Below are 21,756 nucleotides of genomic sequence, written 5' to 3' on the forward strand. Positions count from 1 at the left end.
TTATCACTGATTCATAAACTGTCTTGATTGGTTTAATATTTTTCACCTGTGCATATAAATAATACCGTATATTAGAATGAAGCATAATGATCTGAGTGCGTGCATAATAGTTTTGTTTAACGAACTTGACTACTGAAAACATTCAGTAGTAACGTACAAGCAGCATAAAATATTTAAGAACTGTCTGGGTTCAATTAATGGAGCTCATGAGGAGAAAATGAATACACCACTTCAACATCATCTGTATATAGAAGAGGATTACCCATACAGAAACAATCGCGAATATCATTTTTATTAACTAAAAGGACAAAAAATCACCCAAGACAACACCTTATATCACACCAATTTTGACCGACACTGCATCCCACGAGGAATACTTCATTTTGACTATTACATGTCGGTGACTGAGAAAACAATTAAACCAAGTAAACAGAGAGTTTTCGACCCCAGAAGATCAGAGTTTGTCTATAAGAAGTTAGTGATTGACCATGTTAAAAGCTTTAGAAATATCAAAGTATTGCACTAAAACTACATATCTTCGGTCACATCGACCAAACACTGAATTGAACTAGTCAAACTAGCAGATCATAAAAGATCGGGTTTTAAGGAAGTCATGTTGAGAATTAGTGATAAGCTTTTCAGTGTGTAAATAGTTGGAGAGTTTGTCACAAATAATTTGTTCCATTATCTTAGAGACAACTAGAGTAATATTTATCGGCTGATAATTGTTCATGTCATTCCTATCTCCAGATTTCTAATGTGACATGATATATGCGGTCTTACAACTGTAAACGTGGGTACCGGTCTCCAGAAAGAGAGCAAACGGTTGTAGAAGAAGTAGTGGAATATCAGACCCACCATATTTGAAGTAAATCGATGCAATCCTGTCCACTCCATGACCGTTTTACACCTTGAGGGATTTCGTAGGTTTGCTAATTCTTAGATAATTGAAAGAAACAGATTTTATGTAGTTACAAGTCACTTACATAATTTTTGAATCGGTGTCATTTAGTAATTCACTATTGTTTTCCAAAATACCATTAGATAGGTCTGGAGTGGTTTTAAAGTCGTCTATAAATGTACCATTATGCGAGATCCACTGTGTATCTGCATTTTGAGGTGCTTTAACCCGTTTAACGGAATGGAGAATTAAGTTTTGTACTCTTGAGCTAATAACACCTCAATAATGGCTTTTACATGCACTTTTGTTGAATTTGGTTAAAAATTATTTTTGTTTGTGCAACTGTTTTCAAATCATCTGACTTAAAGTAACGTTTCTGTAGGAGTTTAAAATGATTACGATATTTCACTGGTATGAATAATTCGTTAGGCCTAATAACCCTGTACGTTTAAAGGTGTGCACAGGAATCTAATCACGAGCTAGTGATCCGACTAGTTATCTCTGCGAAATGCTAATACAATACATCTAAAATCAGATACTGATTTTAAAAAATTCTCCTATATGTTCCATGTACATGTAAGATCCGTAATGTTCACCTCTGATATTTATTAAAATGTGTTCCGTTTCATACAAACCAACTCTTTTGCCGATGAACTTTATACCTCAGTCGTCTATTCTACTTATTTGGATTACTGAAGATAATGTCATAAATTCTTTGTAGCCAGTTCTTTCTCTAGCCTACTCCTTATGTTATTGGAAGAAAACAACTAATTAATGACTTTTGCTAGATTTCGAATACTCAGTGGGTGCTAGAAGGAGTTATATACTGATCTATGATATTCACAGTGAAACATATTCTTACCAGTTTTTCAACCCCCACTGAGAGATATTGGCTGTAATTACTCACGTACACTAGCAATTTTCAAGAAAGTAGGAGGACTTTTTCCCAAAATTATGGTTGCTCAACGTGAAGAATCCTTATGTGTGATTTTAATCCCAACCTATGTAAGTCAACTGATCACACAACTTTACCGGCAACAGGTTGACAAACAGATTATTATTACACTGCCCATCTATTAAATATCCCGAGTGCTAATGGTTTCAGGATGTGAAAGACGATGTATATAAGTACTGCTTGATGTCATATCTTTGTTTACACACAGTTATTTCTGGGTTTATTTTCCTGTATATTACCGAATGTTGTACGGACATTGGGATTTCTAAAGGATTTTATACATTCTCAGTTGAATTTATGGTTAATTTTGATGGCGAGAAATTTCCCCATGGAGCAGACATGTCTCATTATTGTTGTCTCGTTTATCATAAGCTAGTATGTGTTTTATTATGGATATTCCAGATACTATAACAAACATGTAGTTAGTTACACAGGGCATTAATTATGATGTTCCATCATCAACCCGAAATACCTCAACTATGCTCTCCATGTCAAGCAGCTTTGGAAATTAAACTGGCAGAAGTATTTACAGTAGAGACGACTACATGCATTTTGATAATTGAGTCGTGTCAAGGAAATACTTTTAGAAAATGTAACAGAACAGTGACTGATTTCAGCTGGAAAGATTTAGAAGAATAAGAAGAGCCGTTGGGACTTAAATTGGGGTTTTCAGAACATGTGCAGTGCTTTATCGCTGAAAATACAAACCAACGAATTCTGGTACACCAGTCTAAAAGAATGGTGCTCCTGTAGTACTTCAGTGTCCTGATTTTATGAAACACCGGGTCAGTCAGGCATCGGTCAAATAATAAGTGATAGATGTTGACATGTGGACATTACTGATCAAGATGTGACTCAATTTCTAAGGTAATAGACATAAACTATAGATATTCTTACTCAATTAGCTGGTTTGGCCACGAATATAAGAAGCACATATATCAGTATTAGACGCAGACAACCGGACAACGTAATAACTTAATCCCTGGAGGGTCCATGGGTGCATACTTCAGAAGAGTCACAAGCTAGAACGAAACAGTTATTTATTTTGCCCTCACAATCGGTGGGTTATTTATCAGCTTTTATCTCATGATTAAAATATCTCTGAAATTAAAAGTCTCCAAGGTCAATAAAGTTAGAAAGAACAGTAATAACAACAACAGAATCTCTAGACTATTCTCTGGTAATTAATAATACTATAAATGAGACTGATGTAAATCTTGATGTTATTTAAACAAATTAGAATTATCAACAGAACAAATTTAATTCAACATATAAATGACTAAAATTATTTTAATAAACAATCAATATCACCTCTTAAAAATAAGTTACTGTAAAGAAAACAAGGCAATCGTGATTAAAAAAAAAGTAAAACAATCAACAACAAAACACTTTGATGACTATATAACAGTAAAGAAAGAAGTAATGTATTCAGTTAACTGAAGTTCCATTTATAAAATGGTGCACAATTATCTGTATAACTCCTGGTAGCTAAATAATATATCCTATTTAAAATAATCTGAATGATGAAGAGTAATGTAAAAAAGGAAATTTGAAAGATAATCAAAATCTCCATTTGATTATAAATTCCTTACTTAAAGTTAAAAAGGATTGATTTTTAATTTGACAAGTTTCCAAGTCATTATCAAATATAAAATCTACCGGTTTGTTGTTAACAAGAATTGCTGCAGGCTTTTTAATGAAACCTACTATAAGAATAGTCTTAACATCCAGTTCTTTCAAATCAATTTTCTCTAAACTTTCAACACTCGAAGGTGTAGAAGTCACTGTTAAAGTACGATCACGTACTTCAAATTTCACATGTACATAATTTAAATTAGCATCATCTCCATTATCCCAGAATAATTCACCCGATGCTGTGATTCTCTGTCCAGCAGCACTACTTCCATCATCAGTTGAAGACAAGATCACAAATAAACCAAATCCCTTCTTACGAGCGATATCTGTTGTTTCAGCAGAAACTTGTATTGGAACTATACACCCACAACGAATAGAAATCGGAATGACATTCAGAGGTGCATCGAAGTATTTCCATGTACCTCGACTGAAATACCGTTTGCCAGCGGATAGTTCAATCCATTCTCCTGATGGAACGTAACCCTCAACGAATGTCCGACCCTCATCTAGCACTGGAGTAACCAAAATACACGATCCGAGCATGAATTGTGAATCGACTTTATGTGTGGCCAAGTCTTCAGGGAACTCGAATGCGAGAGCACGAGCCACAGTTGTTCCATTTAAGTACGATCTATAAAATAAAGTGTATATATACGGTAGTAAGTGGTATCTTAACTTCAAGGATTCTTTGATTGCCTTAGTAGAATCTTTACTCCAATATGCAGGGTCTTGATCCATAGCCTCATCTTCATTGTGATTACGGGAAAATGGATAAAAAGCACCTAACTGACTCCACCGCACACACAGTTCTTCTGTTGTATTTCCTGTAAATCCACATATATCAGCACCAACCATCGGAATGCCAAACATATTAAAGTTAATGATTTGAACCACAGACGTTTTCAAACTATCCCAATTCGATAAAACATCTCCTGTCCAGTGAGTGGCATACAAACCTGAACCTGCAAAGCTTGAACGTGTCAATATGAAAGGTCGTTTATCAGGAAACATTCGAGTTAAAACATTGTGCGTTACACGTGCTTCATCGTAACCATATATATTATGCAAATTATAGTGTGTTGTGTTGTAATGTAAGGCTGATGGACAGATTGTCTTGTCGTATAATGAGTTTCCAAGAATTTTTGGCACAAAAGGAGGATTGTCAAGCGTATTCGATAATGAACAACCACTGAGTGAACCACAATCGAAATTGGCCGGTTCGTTCATGTCTATCCACAAACCGTCGAAGTTAATCACTTTGTGGAAATCAGACGTCGACTTGAACCACCAATCCTCAGCAGACGGATGTGAGAAATCCGGGAAAACTGTTTCCCCTGGCCACACCGTACCTAGAATCGGTGTCCCAGTTCGACTATCATTAATGAAAATACCGAGTCTCATACCATCCTCATATGGACGATATCCGGGACCACCTTTTGTGCTAATAGCTGGATCTACGATCAACACTGTTCTCATACTATAATTCTTGCGTAGAACATCCCTAACAAAAACATCCATTCCACCAAATCGTTTCGTGTCCACTGACCAAATTTTGTATGCATCCATATAATCGATGTCAAACCACTGAGCATCTATCGGAATTCCAGCTTCCATATTTCGCTTGAGGACTTCTTTGGCTTCATCCAGATTTTTTATTCCATATCTACAGATATGAAATCCGAGTGACCAGTATGGGGGTATCGTTGGATGACCGATAAGATCATAATATTGATTTATTACATCTAGTGGTTTCGGTCCAGTGAACACGAAGAAATCTAATATTCCACCAATGGTTCTATATGTGATGGCTGGTAGAGGTGTTATTGCTACTTCTTGTGCGTTGCTGTTTAAAAAGAAGATTCCAAATGCAGTGCCATCATACTTTAAACCCATGATGAAATTGTGAGTTCCATATAGATTCGCATACGACTGTGGATTTCCATCGTGACCCCAAAGAGCTATTCGCGTCCACGTATCAAAGGCGTTTGGATATTTTTGTTCTATTTCCCCAGGACCAAAGCTTACATGAGCATTCACACGAAATGATATCTGCAAAAACTGATCTGAAAATATAAGCGAACTAGCCAACTGTCCAGTTGAGTCCAAAAGTACATCTTGCTCTTTAGTATTTCTTATTATCTAAAGTTTTTATAAAATAAAAATCATTTTAAAAAAGGTAGTTTTATCTAAAAAGCTATTAAACCAAATTTGACTATTAATATTTCTGAATAGCGAAATAAACTAGGAAAAAAGAAAGTTAATACCACTAGTAAACTAAGTTAGCATAGTGAATGTGACAAATAGTCTAAATGTAGAGGAAGAATAAGAAACGATGAATTCACCGTCATTAAAATCCTATTACAGTAGTCGTCAAATGCCAGAACATGTTAGACAAATAATAAATGTATTTAGGAATTTAGTTTGCCATCGTCTAGTTAACCTTTAAGTTTCCTTTTCAACCTGTTCACATACAACATTTGATACTCGATGACCACACTGCATGTCAATCATATCTTCTATGATTCCTATGGTTAAAAAATGGTAATACCCCTATTTCGTTCTGTTTTAACGGCCATAGTGCGAGAGCGAATCTTGATTCATTGAGTTCGTTCTTCAGCGAACCTTGCTAATGTTTTATTCAACATAAAATGATAATTATTATAAACATCTTATATATCCATGACGAGTTAATCAGTTAATTGATATGTAAATTGGTAAATTATGATTACTATATCATAGACAGCAATAACTCCTAGTTTTAATTTCCTGACAGTTTCACTTATATAGACATTACTGGCAATTCAGTGGTTTCTTTTGATGGAACTCCTTGTTTACCAAACCATCACTTCTTGAAACCCTAGATATTATTTGAGAGCAATCTGACCTTGTACATTTACCCGTATCAGGACTCAAAAGACAGCTAATTATGTGTACGAAAGATGGTCACTTTCAGTTCGTTAGCATCATGTACCATCAAACTTATAGTATAGTAATGGAAAGTTCATTTAATGATGTCCTAGCAGATATATTCGTGGCTAATCTTGAAATGATCAAGCCTAACGAAGAGACTAATTTAGTGATGTATTATGCAAGGTATGCTGATGATACTTTTAATATATGAAATAATCAACAATAAGTAAAACATTTGCTAATCGATTTCAATGTCGTTCATAAAATCATTCAGTTTACTATAAAACATGAGAAAGATTACAAGTTCCAATTTCTCGATATCCCCATAAAATGCAGGGAGAACGCTACAAGGTTCAGTTTATTAAAGAATACATTGAATGGAGTTGATCTTAACCTTAATATCTTTCGTCAAATTAGTTAAGGAAAATCACTTATGAATACGTTATTTCACAAAGAGGAAAGGGTATGTACTACTGATACAATAGAAGGAGAACTAATGAATGTTTAAAGAATATCTGGGGAACAATAGGTATCCACAGAAATTTGTTGGAAAATTTGGGAAAAATAAAAATAGAAAACTTATAGTAACCATATCAGGCAAAAACCTATTTTTATTTACCTTGAATTCAAAGGCAAGACTTTGCTTAAACAATAGAAAAGATGGAGACTCACACTGACCAGAACCTATCCTATAACCAAACTGATTATGTTGTAAAAAACACGTTCTTTACTACAGTCAAGGATAGATTGTTATACCTTTTACGTAAGTGTCAATTGAACACATAAATTTACATTAATCTACCCAAATAGTTGCACTGGTAGGACAGAAAGAACGAACTATTTTCGATTTTAAGAACACATCGCAAAAATGTTTAGGTAAGAAGAAATCAAAGGTCTCCAAAAGTGCTATTTCAAAATATACTTGACAGGACATTAGGTTGATATATTGAGAGCCTACAAGATTATCGATCAGCAATCAAACTCTATTCTTTTTAAATTTGCCGAAAGCATAGCTATCAGACATCTAAAGACGGACTTATGTACCGAAAATGAAAATCTTTAGTTAACATGGTGACGTTACCCTCGTTTTATTACAAAATTCATGCAACACTTCCTCTTGCTTCGGGTGGATAATTTTCATTACTTCAAATTCATAATTTTGTTCTTAACTGACTGGCTTGAATTCATGTTATTCTGAATTATAATTTACTTGTGTTAACGTTGTGAAAAGTTTGGTTTTATATGATACTACAGATTGTAAGCAGCTGATATAGACATATAGAAATAAATTCATGCTATTCTCCTTAATTCTTTGTTCTTGTCCTCTTAATTCTCGTACGTGGGTATTATAGTCCCCTACATCACATACAACCAGCGAATCCGGAGAAATAATCTCATATGCAAAAAGTATTGGTATTAACCGAAGTAGATCGATAAAATTGAAAGGCATACGCTTATAGATATTTGTTCAAAAGACCTATGAATAGACTAAAACTTTGGTGTACTGAAAGAGCCATCAACCAACTAGAAATTAGTGTTTTTGATCGCAGTAAAAATGAAATATGACTCATTACATAGACTTCATAAAAACCGTTTAGTTGAAATTTGTATATCTATATTATTAGACGTTATTAAGACAATAAAAATAACATTTCATACAAGTTTCGGTCGGAGTTATACCTTATACAGAAAGTTCTTATTTGACAGATTTTTATGTACCACAGGAAGAAACACAGTTGCGATTTCGATAAACTTGTTTACCTATGCATTCTATACTCATTCAGCGAGCTATACCAAAAATACAGGGCATTGCAAATACACCAGAAAATTAAGCACTAGGTATCACTTCGAATAATAAGGCAGATTTAAACAAGTTTCTATGCTTATATCTAGTTCATAGGAACTTACTTCATGAGCAGGAATCTGAAAACCACTTCAATGTAATAATACTTACTACACGAAGTTAACCAGCCTTATCTAGTCATTTCATCATTGTCATTACACTACTTACTAATTATAAGTAGTACGAGTGTATTTTCAATGCACATAGCCTTCCCAAAGTTACTGCATGCCGCTTCAAGCCCTGTCCTGGTAAAGGAGAAAACATAGGCATCGGGTCAGTAACCCCATCCCGTAGAAAACAACCTTTCTAAAAAAAAATGCTAAACTGAATAAACAATTCAAAACATTCAGATGATCTTGATTCAGAAGAATTATGATACGTAATAGTGAAAGCCGAGTTTATTCGGAAATTACGAGGACCATCCTCCTCCTAAAAACCAGACAAAAAATTAATATAGGTACATTGAATGTCAAGACATTGTGAGAGACCGACAGGACCAGTCAAATACATACGAAAATAAGGAGATACAACTTGACAGTGATCGGAATCAGTGAAGCCAATTGGACTCAAGCTGGACAGCAAAAGTTAGATTCGGGAGAGAATCTGTTGTACTCTGGTCACAAAGAAGAAAATGCTTCTCACACATAGGGAGATGCCCTGATGTTGCCCAAAAAGAGGTACGAAAAACACATGTAGGATGAGAATCTCATGGAACCGGAATCATCAAAACATCCTTCAAAACAAAAGAGGAATTACAATGAATGTTATCGAGTACTATGCACCCACAAACCATAGCAATGTAGACAATAACGATCAGTTTTACGATAGGCTACAATCGATCGTAGAGAAATGTACAAGAGAGGACCTGACCATCCCGATGGGAGACCTATAGCGACTCACGTGCAAATGAGTTTAGTCTCATCTAACGCAGTTTAGCCCTTTGGCTAACTCATTTAGAGGACAAAGTCATCCGCACTATAACAACTTATTGTACCCTTATTATTTTGTGCTTGTATGAAATACGTATGCTTGAATATTGCTTACGGCCTACGCATTTATTCACTCTGCTAATCTTACTACTAACTGATTATTTGATTCGATTACTCATTCATTTCACACACTATATATATGTCCATGTTATTCATACTCACTCACTCACACACTCTCGTCTCGCTCTTGCTATGGCTCTCGCTCGCTTGCTTGCCTTTCGGCACAACTCTTCTATGCTTGTTTAACGCATCTGTACATTTGGATATGTGTGTGGTCTCGTAATAAACGTAATCAAAACTTCGTATTTGCCTTCTGATTAATAAACCGTTGGGACGTTATATAGAACGATTATCAAGACGAGCTATATACGAAGTTTAAGGATTATATCGAATACCGACCACCACAGACCTAAACCACAAGGTCGGAGTGGACAACACTAGATAGGAAGATATGATGGAACCACATGGACTGGGAGATTTGCAAATTTATGTGCATTCAACAAAATGGATGTAGGTGGTTATATCACGTGACGGAAAAGGTAAAATAACACCGTTTTACTCATTGTAATTGTTCAACATTACTTCCAGTTTTAACTTAATGCAATGATTGCTCATTGTAGTATTCGTTTTGGTTTCCTCTGTGATATTTCATTCGGTATATTATTAATTTATTCGAGTATGATGTCTGTTTAAGATACGGGATTCCCGTATTAAATTAGCATGAACTACGCTCAGGGTGAACAGCAGGATATGATTTGTTATAACTCTGTGTATTATTCATATACGTGATTTCATTCTAATTATCAATCAAAATGTGTGTAAAATCAATATACAAATGAGTGTATTTTTGACTGGGATAGTCGTGTTTTCAGGGTTCAGTAATCTTCACTTGTACCAGTCTTCATTTTCTTACTAGCATCGTGAGAATTGTAGTGGTTCCTCGTTCCACAAGCATAAGTAATAAGTGAGTCCGACATAACCATTAGCGACCACCAGTCATAACACGTGGCACTAATTTCCCACACAAACGCATACACAAAACTACATGCCTCTCACCGGACCACACCATAGGGAACTAGATAGATCATATCTGCATCAGTAAGAAATTCACAATTTCAATGGAGGATGCGAGAACCAAGAGATGAGTTGACATTGCTTCATATCATCACCTGCTAAAGAAGCAATCAACAACTTGGAAAACAGAATTACGAAGGTTCAATACAGCATTCCTTCGATATACTGACTAACTCAACCAATTCAAGACAGCTTTCAACAACAGGTTCCGAACCCTACATCAACTACTCAAAGATAAGGCACACACTATGGAGGACAATTGGAAATGGATCAAAGAAGCACTAATTTCAAACTGTCAGGAGGTTCTGGGCCTCAAGAGGCATCATCATAATGAATGCATCTCTATCGACAGCCTGATCAAGATTCAACAGGGGAAGAACAATGAGGCAGAAATTACCAATAGCCGAACAAGAACAGAGGAAGTCGAGGTACACACCCAATACACTCCAGCAAACAAACAAGTGAGTATTGGCGTCAGAGGCGACAAGCAGAAATACGTCGAACACCTAGCAATGACAGACGAAAAAGCTGCGACAAAGGGAAATATGAAACAACTATATGACACAACGACAAAACCAACAGGGAAATATAGTAAACCAGAGATCAGTTAAGTACAAAACAGGAAATCCAATCACCGACATTCGAAAATAGAAGAAGAGATGAGTGGAACTTTTTGACGAACTCTTCAATAGATCAGCTCCATTGCAACCACCAAATATCGAAGCAACACACACACACACCTTCCTCCTGCAGATGTCACTCCTCAAACGATCGAAGAGTTCAGGATGGTCATCAGACAAATCAAGATTGCCAAAGTAAAAGAACCTGAAAACATACCAACCGAATCACTGAAATCAGACATACCAGTAACTGCAATCATGATCCACGTTCCACTCAGGAAGATTTGTGAGCAGAAACAAGTGACACCGATAGACTGGGAAGAAGGACACCTCATCACCTCAAGAATACAATGAAAGGAGATCTGAGCAAATGTAAAAACTACACATCACTACGCATCACATCACTGTCAGTTCCAGGAGAGATTTTCAACAGAGTGTTGCTGAATCGGATGAAAGATTCGGTAGACCTCCATCTCCCAGATCAACAGACTGGATTCTGTAAGCATCCGTTTTGCATAGACCGGATCGCCACATTACGGATCATCGTTGAACAATCAATTGAATGGAACTCGTCACTATACATCGACTTACTTGACTATCAGAAAGCATTTGACATTGTGGGTAGGAGAACATTATGGAACCTTCTTTGACACTATGGAGTGAGCAGTTGAGAAGATCGTCAACATCATACGGAACTCATGCGACGGAATGCACAACAAAGTCGTCCATGGAGGACAGTCAACAGATACATTCCAAGTGGGGACCGGAGAGAGACAAGGCTGTCTAATCTCCCCCTTCCTCTCTCTTCTGGTGGTTCACTGGATTATGAAGACCTTGACACCTGACGGGAAGCACGGAATACAATAGACAGCTTGGATGCAACTAGACTATTTGAACTTCACAGATGACCTAGTTCTTCTATCCAATACATTCCAACAATTCCAGGTGAATGCGACCAGTTTAACAGCAGACTCTGAAACGTTAGGCTTCAACATACACAAGGCAAAAAGCAAAATACTCAAATGCGACACAGAGAACACCAACACAATCACACCTGATGGGGAAACCCTGGAGGAGGTGAAAACTCTCATGTTCTTGATGATAGCTTACAACGTGAATCATCTCTATTGAACACGTTATCAATATTCTATGTTTATTAACAAATTTACTCAATCTCTCAAACATATGTCAGTAAATCAATTAAAAGTTCATTATATTGAGGTCAACTTGTAATTTTAAATCATAAATTTCTTAATCCGAATTTGGTTAATTAATATCAAACACATGTATTTTCAAATTTTGTCATCTCAGTTCTCTCTGTAAGTTTTAAACACAATTAAAGTGATATTGTTTATTATATCCTGTTATCAGAATGATCGAGTCGACCAATTCTAAATACAGGAGCATGTAATCAACCCTGGACACATTGCTCCGAAAGTTTTCCTTTAAAATAATCTACACAATCAAAGCAGATGGGTCGAAGTAAGGTCGAATCAAAAACTTAGGCACTACTGAGGCGTCGGAGATTCACCAATTTAAGCCCGAATTCCGCATGCAAAAACGATAGGTCCAACCTCTCATTCTTCCTTGGCCCTAATTTCCTTCTGTAGTATGTTTTAGTCTTGTTCTTTTTAATTAGTTTTTGTAATTTCAAACCTTAGTCAGTTATTATGATTATTTTTTCAGTTATTATGACTTTTATGTTTTTCTTCATCTGTCGAGCGGACAATCATCCTTCATAATTCTGACACGCAAATTATTTCCATCCTTCTATTCTCCTCTAACCTCATGACTATTACGCAACGTCATTTGATATTAAGAGTCTCGAATCACTTTATGATGTAATCTTTTGTATCCTTCTATAGAGATACAACTACAAATACGAATGTACATCTTAAGTAAAGGATTTCGTCGAAAAGAAAACTTTCTTCACAGAATTCTGTTTATTTTTATTCAATGACACATTAATTTATCCTAATTATCTAAATTTATTCTCATGTGAAAATAAACCGCTGAAAACCACTGAAAACGTGTAATCAGGTTATGTCAGTTGCAGATAATGACCTAAAGAATGAACGGTAAGTAGGTGCCAGCTTTGTGGATTTAATTAAGTGAAAATAATTTCATGTAGACCTGTTTAAAGAACAGACCACAAATTTTCATTCACAATAAACCAAAAGGTTCGGTGAATAAGTCCCATCATTTGCTTTGTTTGAGAGCAGTCACTACAAAAAGCAGTATACACTTAAATAATGTTTTATCAGATAAATATTGACAGTATTTTACAGGTCTAGATCATCAAGATTGGATAAAGTGGTATATATTCACGAAAATCAGGACGGTTGACAGCTTATTAGTGTCCTAAACGCAACAAAATCTTATGTCTTACCTTTAATCCAAAGGGTGATTTCTCCATGTCAACTTTGTATTGAACATTTTTTACAGGAGTATCATCCGCATTTCCCAATGGAATAGGTGGTTCCCATCTGTCTGGCTGTGAAGGTACAGTAAATCGTATACGAAGTCTAGTGGAAGTCTCCTCTCTAATTTCAACGGCAATACTTTTTATTTCATCTGGGTAATAGGTTGGATTAGGTTTGCTCAATTGTCCAATAAAGCCACGTTTAGTTTTCTCAGTTGATAATACAATATATGCAGAATAATCTTTTGGAAAATAACAGTATGGTAATTCATTATTTCCACTTTTAGGCACCCAACAACATCCTCTTTTGATGCATCCACCTTCATTAGAACCAAAATTTGGATAACAATCTAAACGTTGAACATTGGTAATATTTGAACATTGAGGATAAGATTCTGCAGATTTGAAGGTACTAATGAAGGATAAGGTAAATCCAATGATTATAGCCTGCATGATATTTATTTATCTGGTGTTTATTGACGAGACGCAAATTCACGAAAATTGAAAGTTCTAATAGTGATCTTACCTATTGGTGGGACAATCTATCCATATGACATACTTAATCAACCAATTACATAGCGATAAATAATGTAATCAATAAAATTTCATTCTGTTTGTTACTGCTACTTGTGTTCAATAATAATTTCTTAGGCTTAGCGTAAACTGAAATATTGATATGACTAAGCTAAAATGACTGAAACATTCTTCCATAGATGAGAACTAATAAAAGGCTTTGTCTTACAGCTTAGATCACCATCATCAAAGGAATCAATAGTAGTGTGAATTATGTTTTACTCTAGTAGTTTGATAACAAATCGCACTAATTTGTGTAACATCTATACAACAGTTCATTATATACTTAGTTAGGGCCCTGATATACAACTTCAGTATTTGGTTTAATGAACAGCTGCTTATAAGATGAGATGATGGTGTCTAAAAGTGGAATCCAGGACGCGTGTTTCGTCCTATTTGGGACTCATCATCTGCACGTACGTGCATCCTATAGTTGATGTCCACTCTAGGACAAATATGCCAATAAGAGACGGATTAATTACAGTCCTAAACATCAATGTAAAGATTCAAGAAAACAATACTAAAATGAATCAAACTTCTCCTCACTGCACAAGCTAGTGACTATCTGGATTCAGTAGCTAAATGGATAACGCGATGGCGTTTGAAACGAACGGTACAGTGTTCGAGTCCCGGAGTGAACGTCAACTCTGAGATACAGGTGTATCCAACTGATGAGTCCCAAATAGGACGAAATGTGCCCTGAATTCCACTTCTAAATATCATCTAAGCCTATGATGTTTGTGACTTGAGGTTGTATATATTCATTGTAGCTCTAAACGCTTTTGAGTTGTTACGAAGTTTCCGAATGTGATGTGACGTGCCCGTCTGCTTTACGAAAAAGATTTCTCTGCTTGCACATAAAATACAGCAACGTAAATTACCAACGTGTTTGTTTGTTTGTCTAATCCAATTTTGCAGTCACAAGAACTTTGGATAAGCTCATATCTTTTCCTGAAGAGCTTACTGGCTTCTACTGATTTACGTGGGATTTACACAAAACTACACGTTGAACTTGTTCAGACTGTATATTGTTAAGATATACAAAAGTCTTGAAATGTTATCGTCTAACTAGTAATTAAGATAAAAATTATTCAAAGACTAATATTTGAACGAAGAATATTCTATTCGATAAATTTTCTTCATCTTCTACAATTATATATCCAAATTAATAATCCGAAAAATGAACAGATTAAGAGTAAACTGCATCGTTTAAAGTTAAAGCATGCGGATTTAGGATTGTCAAACAAAATAGAATAAAATTGTCAGAAGGGGTTTTGTGAAAGTTTTCATAATTTTAAAGTTGAATTCATGAGTCAATTGAAGCTAGACCACTATGGAAAATAAAATTGTTAGTGTTGATTGACTCACATGGAATGTTTACTAGAATTAGTTTATATGTTAAGTGAAAATTTAAGATCCATGATCAGAATAAATATGGGTCAAAGTAGGATGAGAGAAGTAATAGTACAATTATAATTCGATCAAATGTTTAATGGAAGGCTAAATTGTGTTTAAAAAAATCATTAGTAGAACATAATAAGAAGGGATGAATGAAAAGTAAATCAGTCATGTATTGGAGAGATTAATAATCATGTTTAACCAATAATAACTATAATTATAATAACAATAATAATAAAAATAATTTGAGATTCTGACCATGATATTGGTTGACCATTGTTTTGTATTCTGTGCTTCCCGTCAGATGTCGAGGTCTTCATAATCCAGTGAACCACCAGAAGAGAGAGGAAGGGGGAGATTAGACAGCCTTGTCTCTCTCCGGTCCCCACTTGGAATGTATCTGTTGACTGTCCTCCATGGACGACTTTGTTGTGCATTCCGTCGCATGAGTTCCGTATGATGTTGACGATCTTCTCAACTGCTCACTCCATAGTGTCAAAGAAGGTTCCATAATGTTCTCCTACCCACAATGTCAAATGCTTTCTGATAGTCAAGTAAGTCGATGTATAGTGACGAGTTCCATTCAATTGATTGTTCAACGATGATCCGTAATGTGGCGATCCGGTCTATGCAAAACGGATGCTTACAGAATCCAGTCTGTTGATCTGGGAGATGGAGGTCTACCGAATCTTTCATCCGATTCAGCAACACTCTGTTGAAAATCTCTCCTGGAACTGACAGTGATGTGATGCGTAGTGATGTGTAGTTTTTACATTTGCTCAGATCTCCTTTCATTGTATTCTTGAGGTGATGAGGTGTCCTTCTTCCCAGTCTATCGGTGTCACTTGTTTCTGCTCACAAATCTTCCTGAGTGGAACGTGGATCATGATTGCAGTTACTGGTATGTCTGATTTCAGTGATTCGGTTGGTATGTTTTCAGGTTCTTTTACTTTGGCAATCTTGATTTGTCTGATGACCATCCTGAACTCTTCGATCGTTTGAGGAGTGACATCTGCAGGAGGAAGGTGTGTGTGTGTGTTGCTTCGATATTTGGTGGTTGCAATGGAGCTGATCTATTGAAGAGTTCGTCAAAAAGTTCCACTCATCTCTTCTTCTATTTTCGAATGTCGGTGATTGGATTTCCTGTTTTGTACTTAACTGATCTCTCTGGTTTACTATATTTCCCTGTTGGTTTTGTCGTTGTGTCATATAGTTGTTTCATATTTCCCTTTGTCGCAGCTTTTTCGTCTGTCATTGCTAGGTGTTCGACGTATTTCTGCTTGTCGCCTCTGACGCCAATACTCACTTGTTTGTTTGCTGGAGTGTATTGGGTGTGTACCTCGACTTCCTCTGTTCTTGTTCGGCTATTGGTAATTTCTGCCTCATTGTTCTTCCCCTGTTGAATCTTGATCAGGCTGTCGATAGAGATGCATTCATTATGATGATGCCTCTTGAGGCCCAGAACCTCCTGACAGTTTGAAATTAGTGCTTCTTTGATCCATTTCCAATTGTCCTCCATAGTGTGTGCCTTATCTTTGAGTAGTTGATGTAGGGTTCGGAACCTGTTGTTGAAAGCTGTCTTGAATTGGTTGAGTTAGTCAGTATATCGAAGGAATGCTGTATTGAACCTTCGTAATTCTGTTTTCCAAGTTGTTGATTGCTTCTTTAGCAGGTGATGATATGAAGCAATGTCAACTCATCTCTTGGTTCTCGCATCCTCCATTGAAATTGTGAATTTCTTACTGATGCAGATATGATCTATCTAGTTCCCTATGGTGTGGTCCGGTGAGAGGCATGTAGTTTTGTGTATGCGTTTGTGTGGGAAATTAGTGCCACGTGTTATGACTGGTGGTCGCTAATGGTTATGTCGGACTCACTTATTACTTATGCTTGTGGAACGAGGAACCACTACAATTCTCACGATGCTAGTAAGAAAATGAAGACTGGTACAAGTGAAGATTACTGAACCCTGAAAACACGACTATCCCAGTCAAAAATACACTCATTTGTATATTGATTTTACACACATTTTGATTGATAATTAGAATGAAATCACGTATATGAATAATACACAGAGTTATAACAAATCATATCCTGCTGTTCACCCTGAGCGTAGTTCATGCTAATTTAATACGGGAATCCCGTATCTTAAACAGATATCATACTCGAATAAATTAATAATATACCGAATGAAATATCACAGAGGAAACCAAAACGAATACTACAATGAGCAATCATTGCATTAAGTTAAAACTGGAAGTAATGTTGAACAATTACAATGAGTAAAACGGTGTTATTTTACCTTTTCCGTCACGTGATATAACCACCTACATCCATTTTGTTGAATGCACATAAATTTGTAAATCTCACTATTGTCGTTTTTTCTCCCAGTCCATGTGGTTCCATCATATCTTCCTATCTAGTGTTGTCCACTCCGACCTTGTGGTTTAGGTCTGTGGTGGTCGGTATTCGATATAATCCTTAAACTTCGTATATAGCTCGTCTTGATAATCGTTCTATATAACGTCCCAACGGTTTATTAATCAGAAGGCAAATACGAAGTTTTGATTACGTTTATTACGAGACCACACACATATCCAAATGTACAGATGCGTTAAACAAGCATAGAAGAGTTGTGCCGAAAGGCAAGCAAGCGAGCGAGAGCCATAGCAAGAGCGAGACGAGAGTGTGTGAGTGAGTGAGTATGAATAACATGGACATATATATAGTGTGTGAAATGAATGAGTAATCGAATCAAATAATCAGTTAGTAGTAAGATTAGCAGAGTGAATAAATGCGTAGGCCGTAAGCAATATTCAAGCATACGTATTTCATACAAGCACAAAATAATAAGGGTACAATAAGTTGTTATAGTGCGGATGACTTTGTCCTCTAAATGAGTTAGCCAAAGGGCTAAACTGCGTTAGATGAGACTAAACTCATTTGCACGTGAGTCGCTATAGGTCTCCCATCGGGATGGTCAGGTCCTCTCTTGTACATTTCTCTACGATCGATTGTAGCCTATCGTAAAACTGATCGTTATTGTCTACATTGCTATGGTTTGTGGGTGCATAGTACTCGATAACATTCATTGTAATTCCCTCTTTTGTTTTGAAGGATGTTTTGATGATTCCGGTTCCATGAGATTCTCATCCTACATGTGTTTTTCGTACCTCTTTTTGGGCAACATCAGGGCATCTCCCTATGTGTGAGAAGCATTTTCTTCTTTGTGACCAGAGTACAACAGATTCTCTCCCGAATCTAACTTTTGCTGTCCAGCTTGAGTCCAATTGGCTTCACTGATTCCGATCACTGTCAAGTTGTATCTCCTTATTTTCGTATGTATTTGACTGGTCCTGTCGGTCTCTCACAATGTCTTGACATTCAATGTACCTATATTAATTTTTTGTCTGGTTTTTAGGAGGAGGATGGTCCTCGTAATTTCCGAATAAACTCGGCTTTCACTATTACGTATCATAATTCTTCTGAATCAAGATCATCTGAATGTTTTGAATTGTTTATTCAGTTTAGCATTTTTTTTTTAGAAAGGTTGTTTTCTACGGGATGGGGTTACTGACCCGATGCCTATGTTTTCTCCTTTACCAGGACAGGGCTTGAAGCGGCATGCAGTAACTTTGGGAAGGCTATGTGCATTGAAAATACACTCGTACTACTTATAATTAGTAAGTAGTGTAATGACAATGATGAAATGACTAGATAAGGCTGGTTAACTTCGTGTAGTAAGTATTATTACATTGAAGTGGTTTTCAGATTCCTGCTCATGAAGTAAGTTCCTATGAACTAGATATAAGCATAGAAACTTGTTTAAATCTGCCTTATTATTCGAAGTGATACCTAGTGCTTAATTTTCTGGTGTATTTGCAATGCCCTGTATTTTTGGTATAGCTCGCTGAATGAGTATAGAATGCATAGGTAAACAAGTTTATCGAAATCGCAACTGTATTTCTTCCAATATAGCGCAAATACACCACATTTTTCAGGTCAACCCCGTCTTCTCATTGCTATATGTACATTCATTGTAATTCTTTCCTTTTTGGTAGGCTTAAATAAGTTGTGAAATAAGTTGAAGTTTGATAATATCTATATTTCTTGTTATATTTCATTGAGTAGGAACTGGTATTTTTACAGATGTGACTTTCGATAAAGCATGAAACGTTGAAAATGTACATGTCTAATCATCAGAACATCACAAAAAATATAATTATTACTATTGCCTTTCCTCCTTTGTTTCGAAGGTTGCTTTGACGGTAATGGATCCACAAGTTTCTCATCCTATAAGAGCTTTTTACTTTTTGTTAAACAACATTGGTACGAGTCCCTATTTATGTAGGGGACTCTCTTTTCTTTGACCAGAGTACGTTGATATTTTTATTTCACATTATATCTAATGAATTTCACTCATCGCGAGCGTCCACATCCTTGCATCAACTCATTTCCAGTGCTTTTGAATGGCCCTTCTAGTCTAGTCTGGACACTTCACATACTCGTTCCCATTGTTGCTTCAGTTTTAAGAAGGGGCACCAGCTTCGCGACTTTCAAAGAATCTCGGCTTTCACTGTGAGGCTACATAACTCTTCTATATTTAGACCCCTTAGCTCCCAATATAGAGTTTAGGTGGTTTAAATAATTTCTCATGTTAACACTTTTTAGCAAGGCTTTTTATTACAAGATGATATCGCAAAGTTTACGAAGGCCTGGAACCAGCAGTTACCTTAGAAATTATCCAGTAGAAATTCTCATATCATATAATTGAATGTACAACGTAATATTGTGTCTGACCCTCATTGATTAGTAATAAAACATCAGGGATACCTTGGCCAGACAGTAATTCTCGTATTGTTATAATAGATACTGAAAAATGACCACAAATAATTTTGTTTGTGATTTGTGGGGAAGCTATAATACTTTGAGAATTTCGTGCATTTGGTCCCCGTCGCAAATTTAAATGAGTCAAAACCTACATCAGTTAATACTAAAGTTTTAATGGCTTCAGTGAACTATAAAACTCGCAGTAAGTTGTTCATTAAGTTACATTTAAACAATAGTATTGCTTAGTTGTAAACAATATACATATTTTAGACGCTGTACATCATTCAAACCTTTTTTTAAAAAAAATTAACTACTTACAAGTAGCTCAGTGTAATCTACGAAATATTACATTGATCAACACAAAACAGAAGTAAAAAATCATTTGTTTATTTCTTTGACCTTCACTTTCATTTTGTATTAGTCACTTCTAATTTGATTGATCACCATTTTTGGGATGAATCGTTTATGTGTAAATGACAGTCGTTTTTCAATATGCGTTTACTTCTTTAGTGATTCCAAAAGAACCATTAAACTTACATCGGTCTGGGATGCAATCAATCTTCGAATTACCTTAATCTCATCTAGCTAAGTATTTAAACAATGAATTTTATTCAATAATCAGTATCTCCATTTAGTAGACTTTGTTAAGTTTAGTCGATTTTGTTCACCTGTATACAATTGCCGATAAAACAAAACTAAAATAGCATAAATTACTGAGTGAATTGGTTTTCATACTATTTCAAAGCTTCTTATCAACTGTAAACATTTTAATATATCATCAATTATCAGATAAGCTCAATAAAATAATATAAACATATGTTTAATTATTTTATCATGAATTTACTAACTATAGCTCTAGACTGACAAGTAACTAAACAATGGAACCCAAAATCCTAAGCAGATTTTATGTGACAGTACTGTTAACCAACTGATAGATGATTTGAATGTACATTGATTAAGTGATGTTATTATTATTCACATATAAAATATCTAACCAAAATAGCATGACTTTAAGTTAATTATCAATTAACAGACGAATAACCAAGAATAAAACATAAATGGATGCAAAGTAATCAGTGATATTTCATACCTTCCCAAATTAAAATCATAGACATGGCAGTGTTTCTGTAATGTTCTGTGACATGTAAAAATCAGCGTATTTAAAAAAAGTTGCCATCATGAACTGATATCTACTAAACGTATAAATAGCTATTTTGTTCAAGTTTACTAATGAGAATTCAGCGCTCCATACAGAATATAACTCAATACCATCAAATTTGATTGTGAGTAAGGTTCCACCAGAAAACCGAATTATTTATATTTACAAGTTGATCCTATATCAGGAAAATTATTCAACACTGCAAGTTGCAGTTATCTCACTCTTAACATGAATAAACTCCGTCAGATACGACTTTATTCAAAAACTAATTATTTGTGTACAAATAATTAATTGAATAGTTTTTCTAGTGACTATTTCAGTGCTCCGTGACTTGACAATGTTTTTTTCAGTAATACCAGTTAGGAATTGAAACTCTTGGTAAGCTTGTAGTGTGGTGTCGAGTTGCGGTTGACTATGATCACCACTACAGGAAGACTACGTGCCAGT

The 21,756-nt window shown here is 35.6% G+C and overlaps 1 protein-coding gene across 1 annotated transcript; it reads right to left on the bottom strand.

Moving 5' to 3' along the window:
• Window positions 1-1,299: 1,299 nt before the first annotated feature.
• MS3_00006172 (uncharacterized protein) lies at window positions 1,300-13,844 on the bottom strand. Its single transcript, XM_051214289.1, has 2 exons — window positions 13,317-13,844; window positions 1,300-5,630 (listed from the first exon to the last, which is right to left on the bottom strand). Exons 1-2 carry the CDS (start codon window positions 13,800-13,802, stop codon window positions 3,417-3,419), a joined length of 2,700 nt encoding a protein of 899 aa, XP_051073552.1. The 5' UTR covers window positions 13,803-13,844; the 3' UTR covers window positions 1,300-3,416.
• Between the last annotated feature and the right edge of the window lie 7,912 nt (window positions 13,845-21,756).

This window comes from Schistosoma haematobium, chromosome 1 (assembly GCF_000699445.3).
Source record: "Schistosoma haematobium chromosome 1, whole genome shotgun sequence".
NCBI classification, from domain to species: Eukaryota; Metazoa; Platyhelminthes; class Trematoda; order Strigeidida; family Schistosomatidae; genus Schistosoma; species Schistosoma haematobium.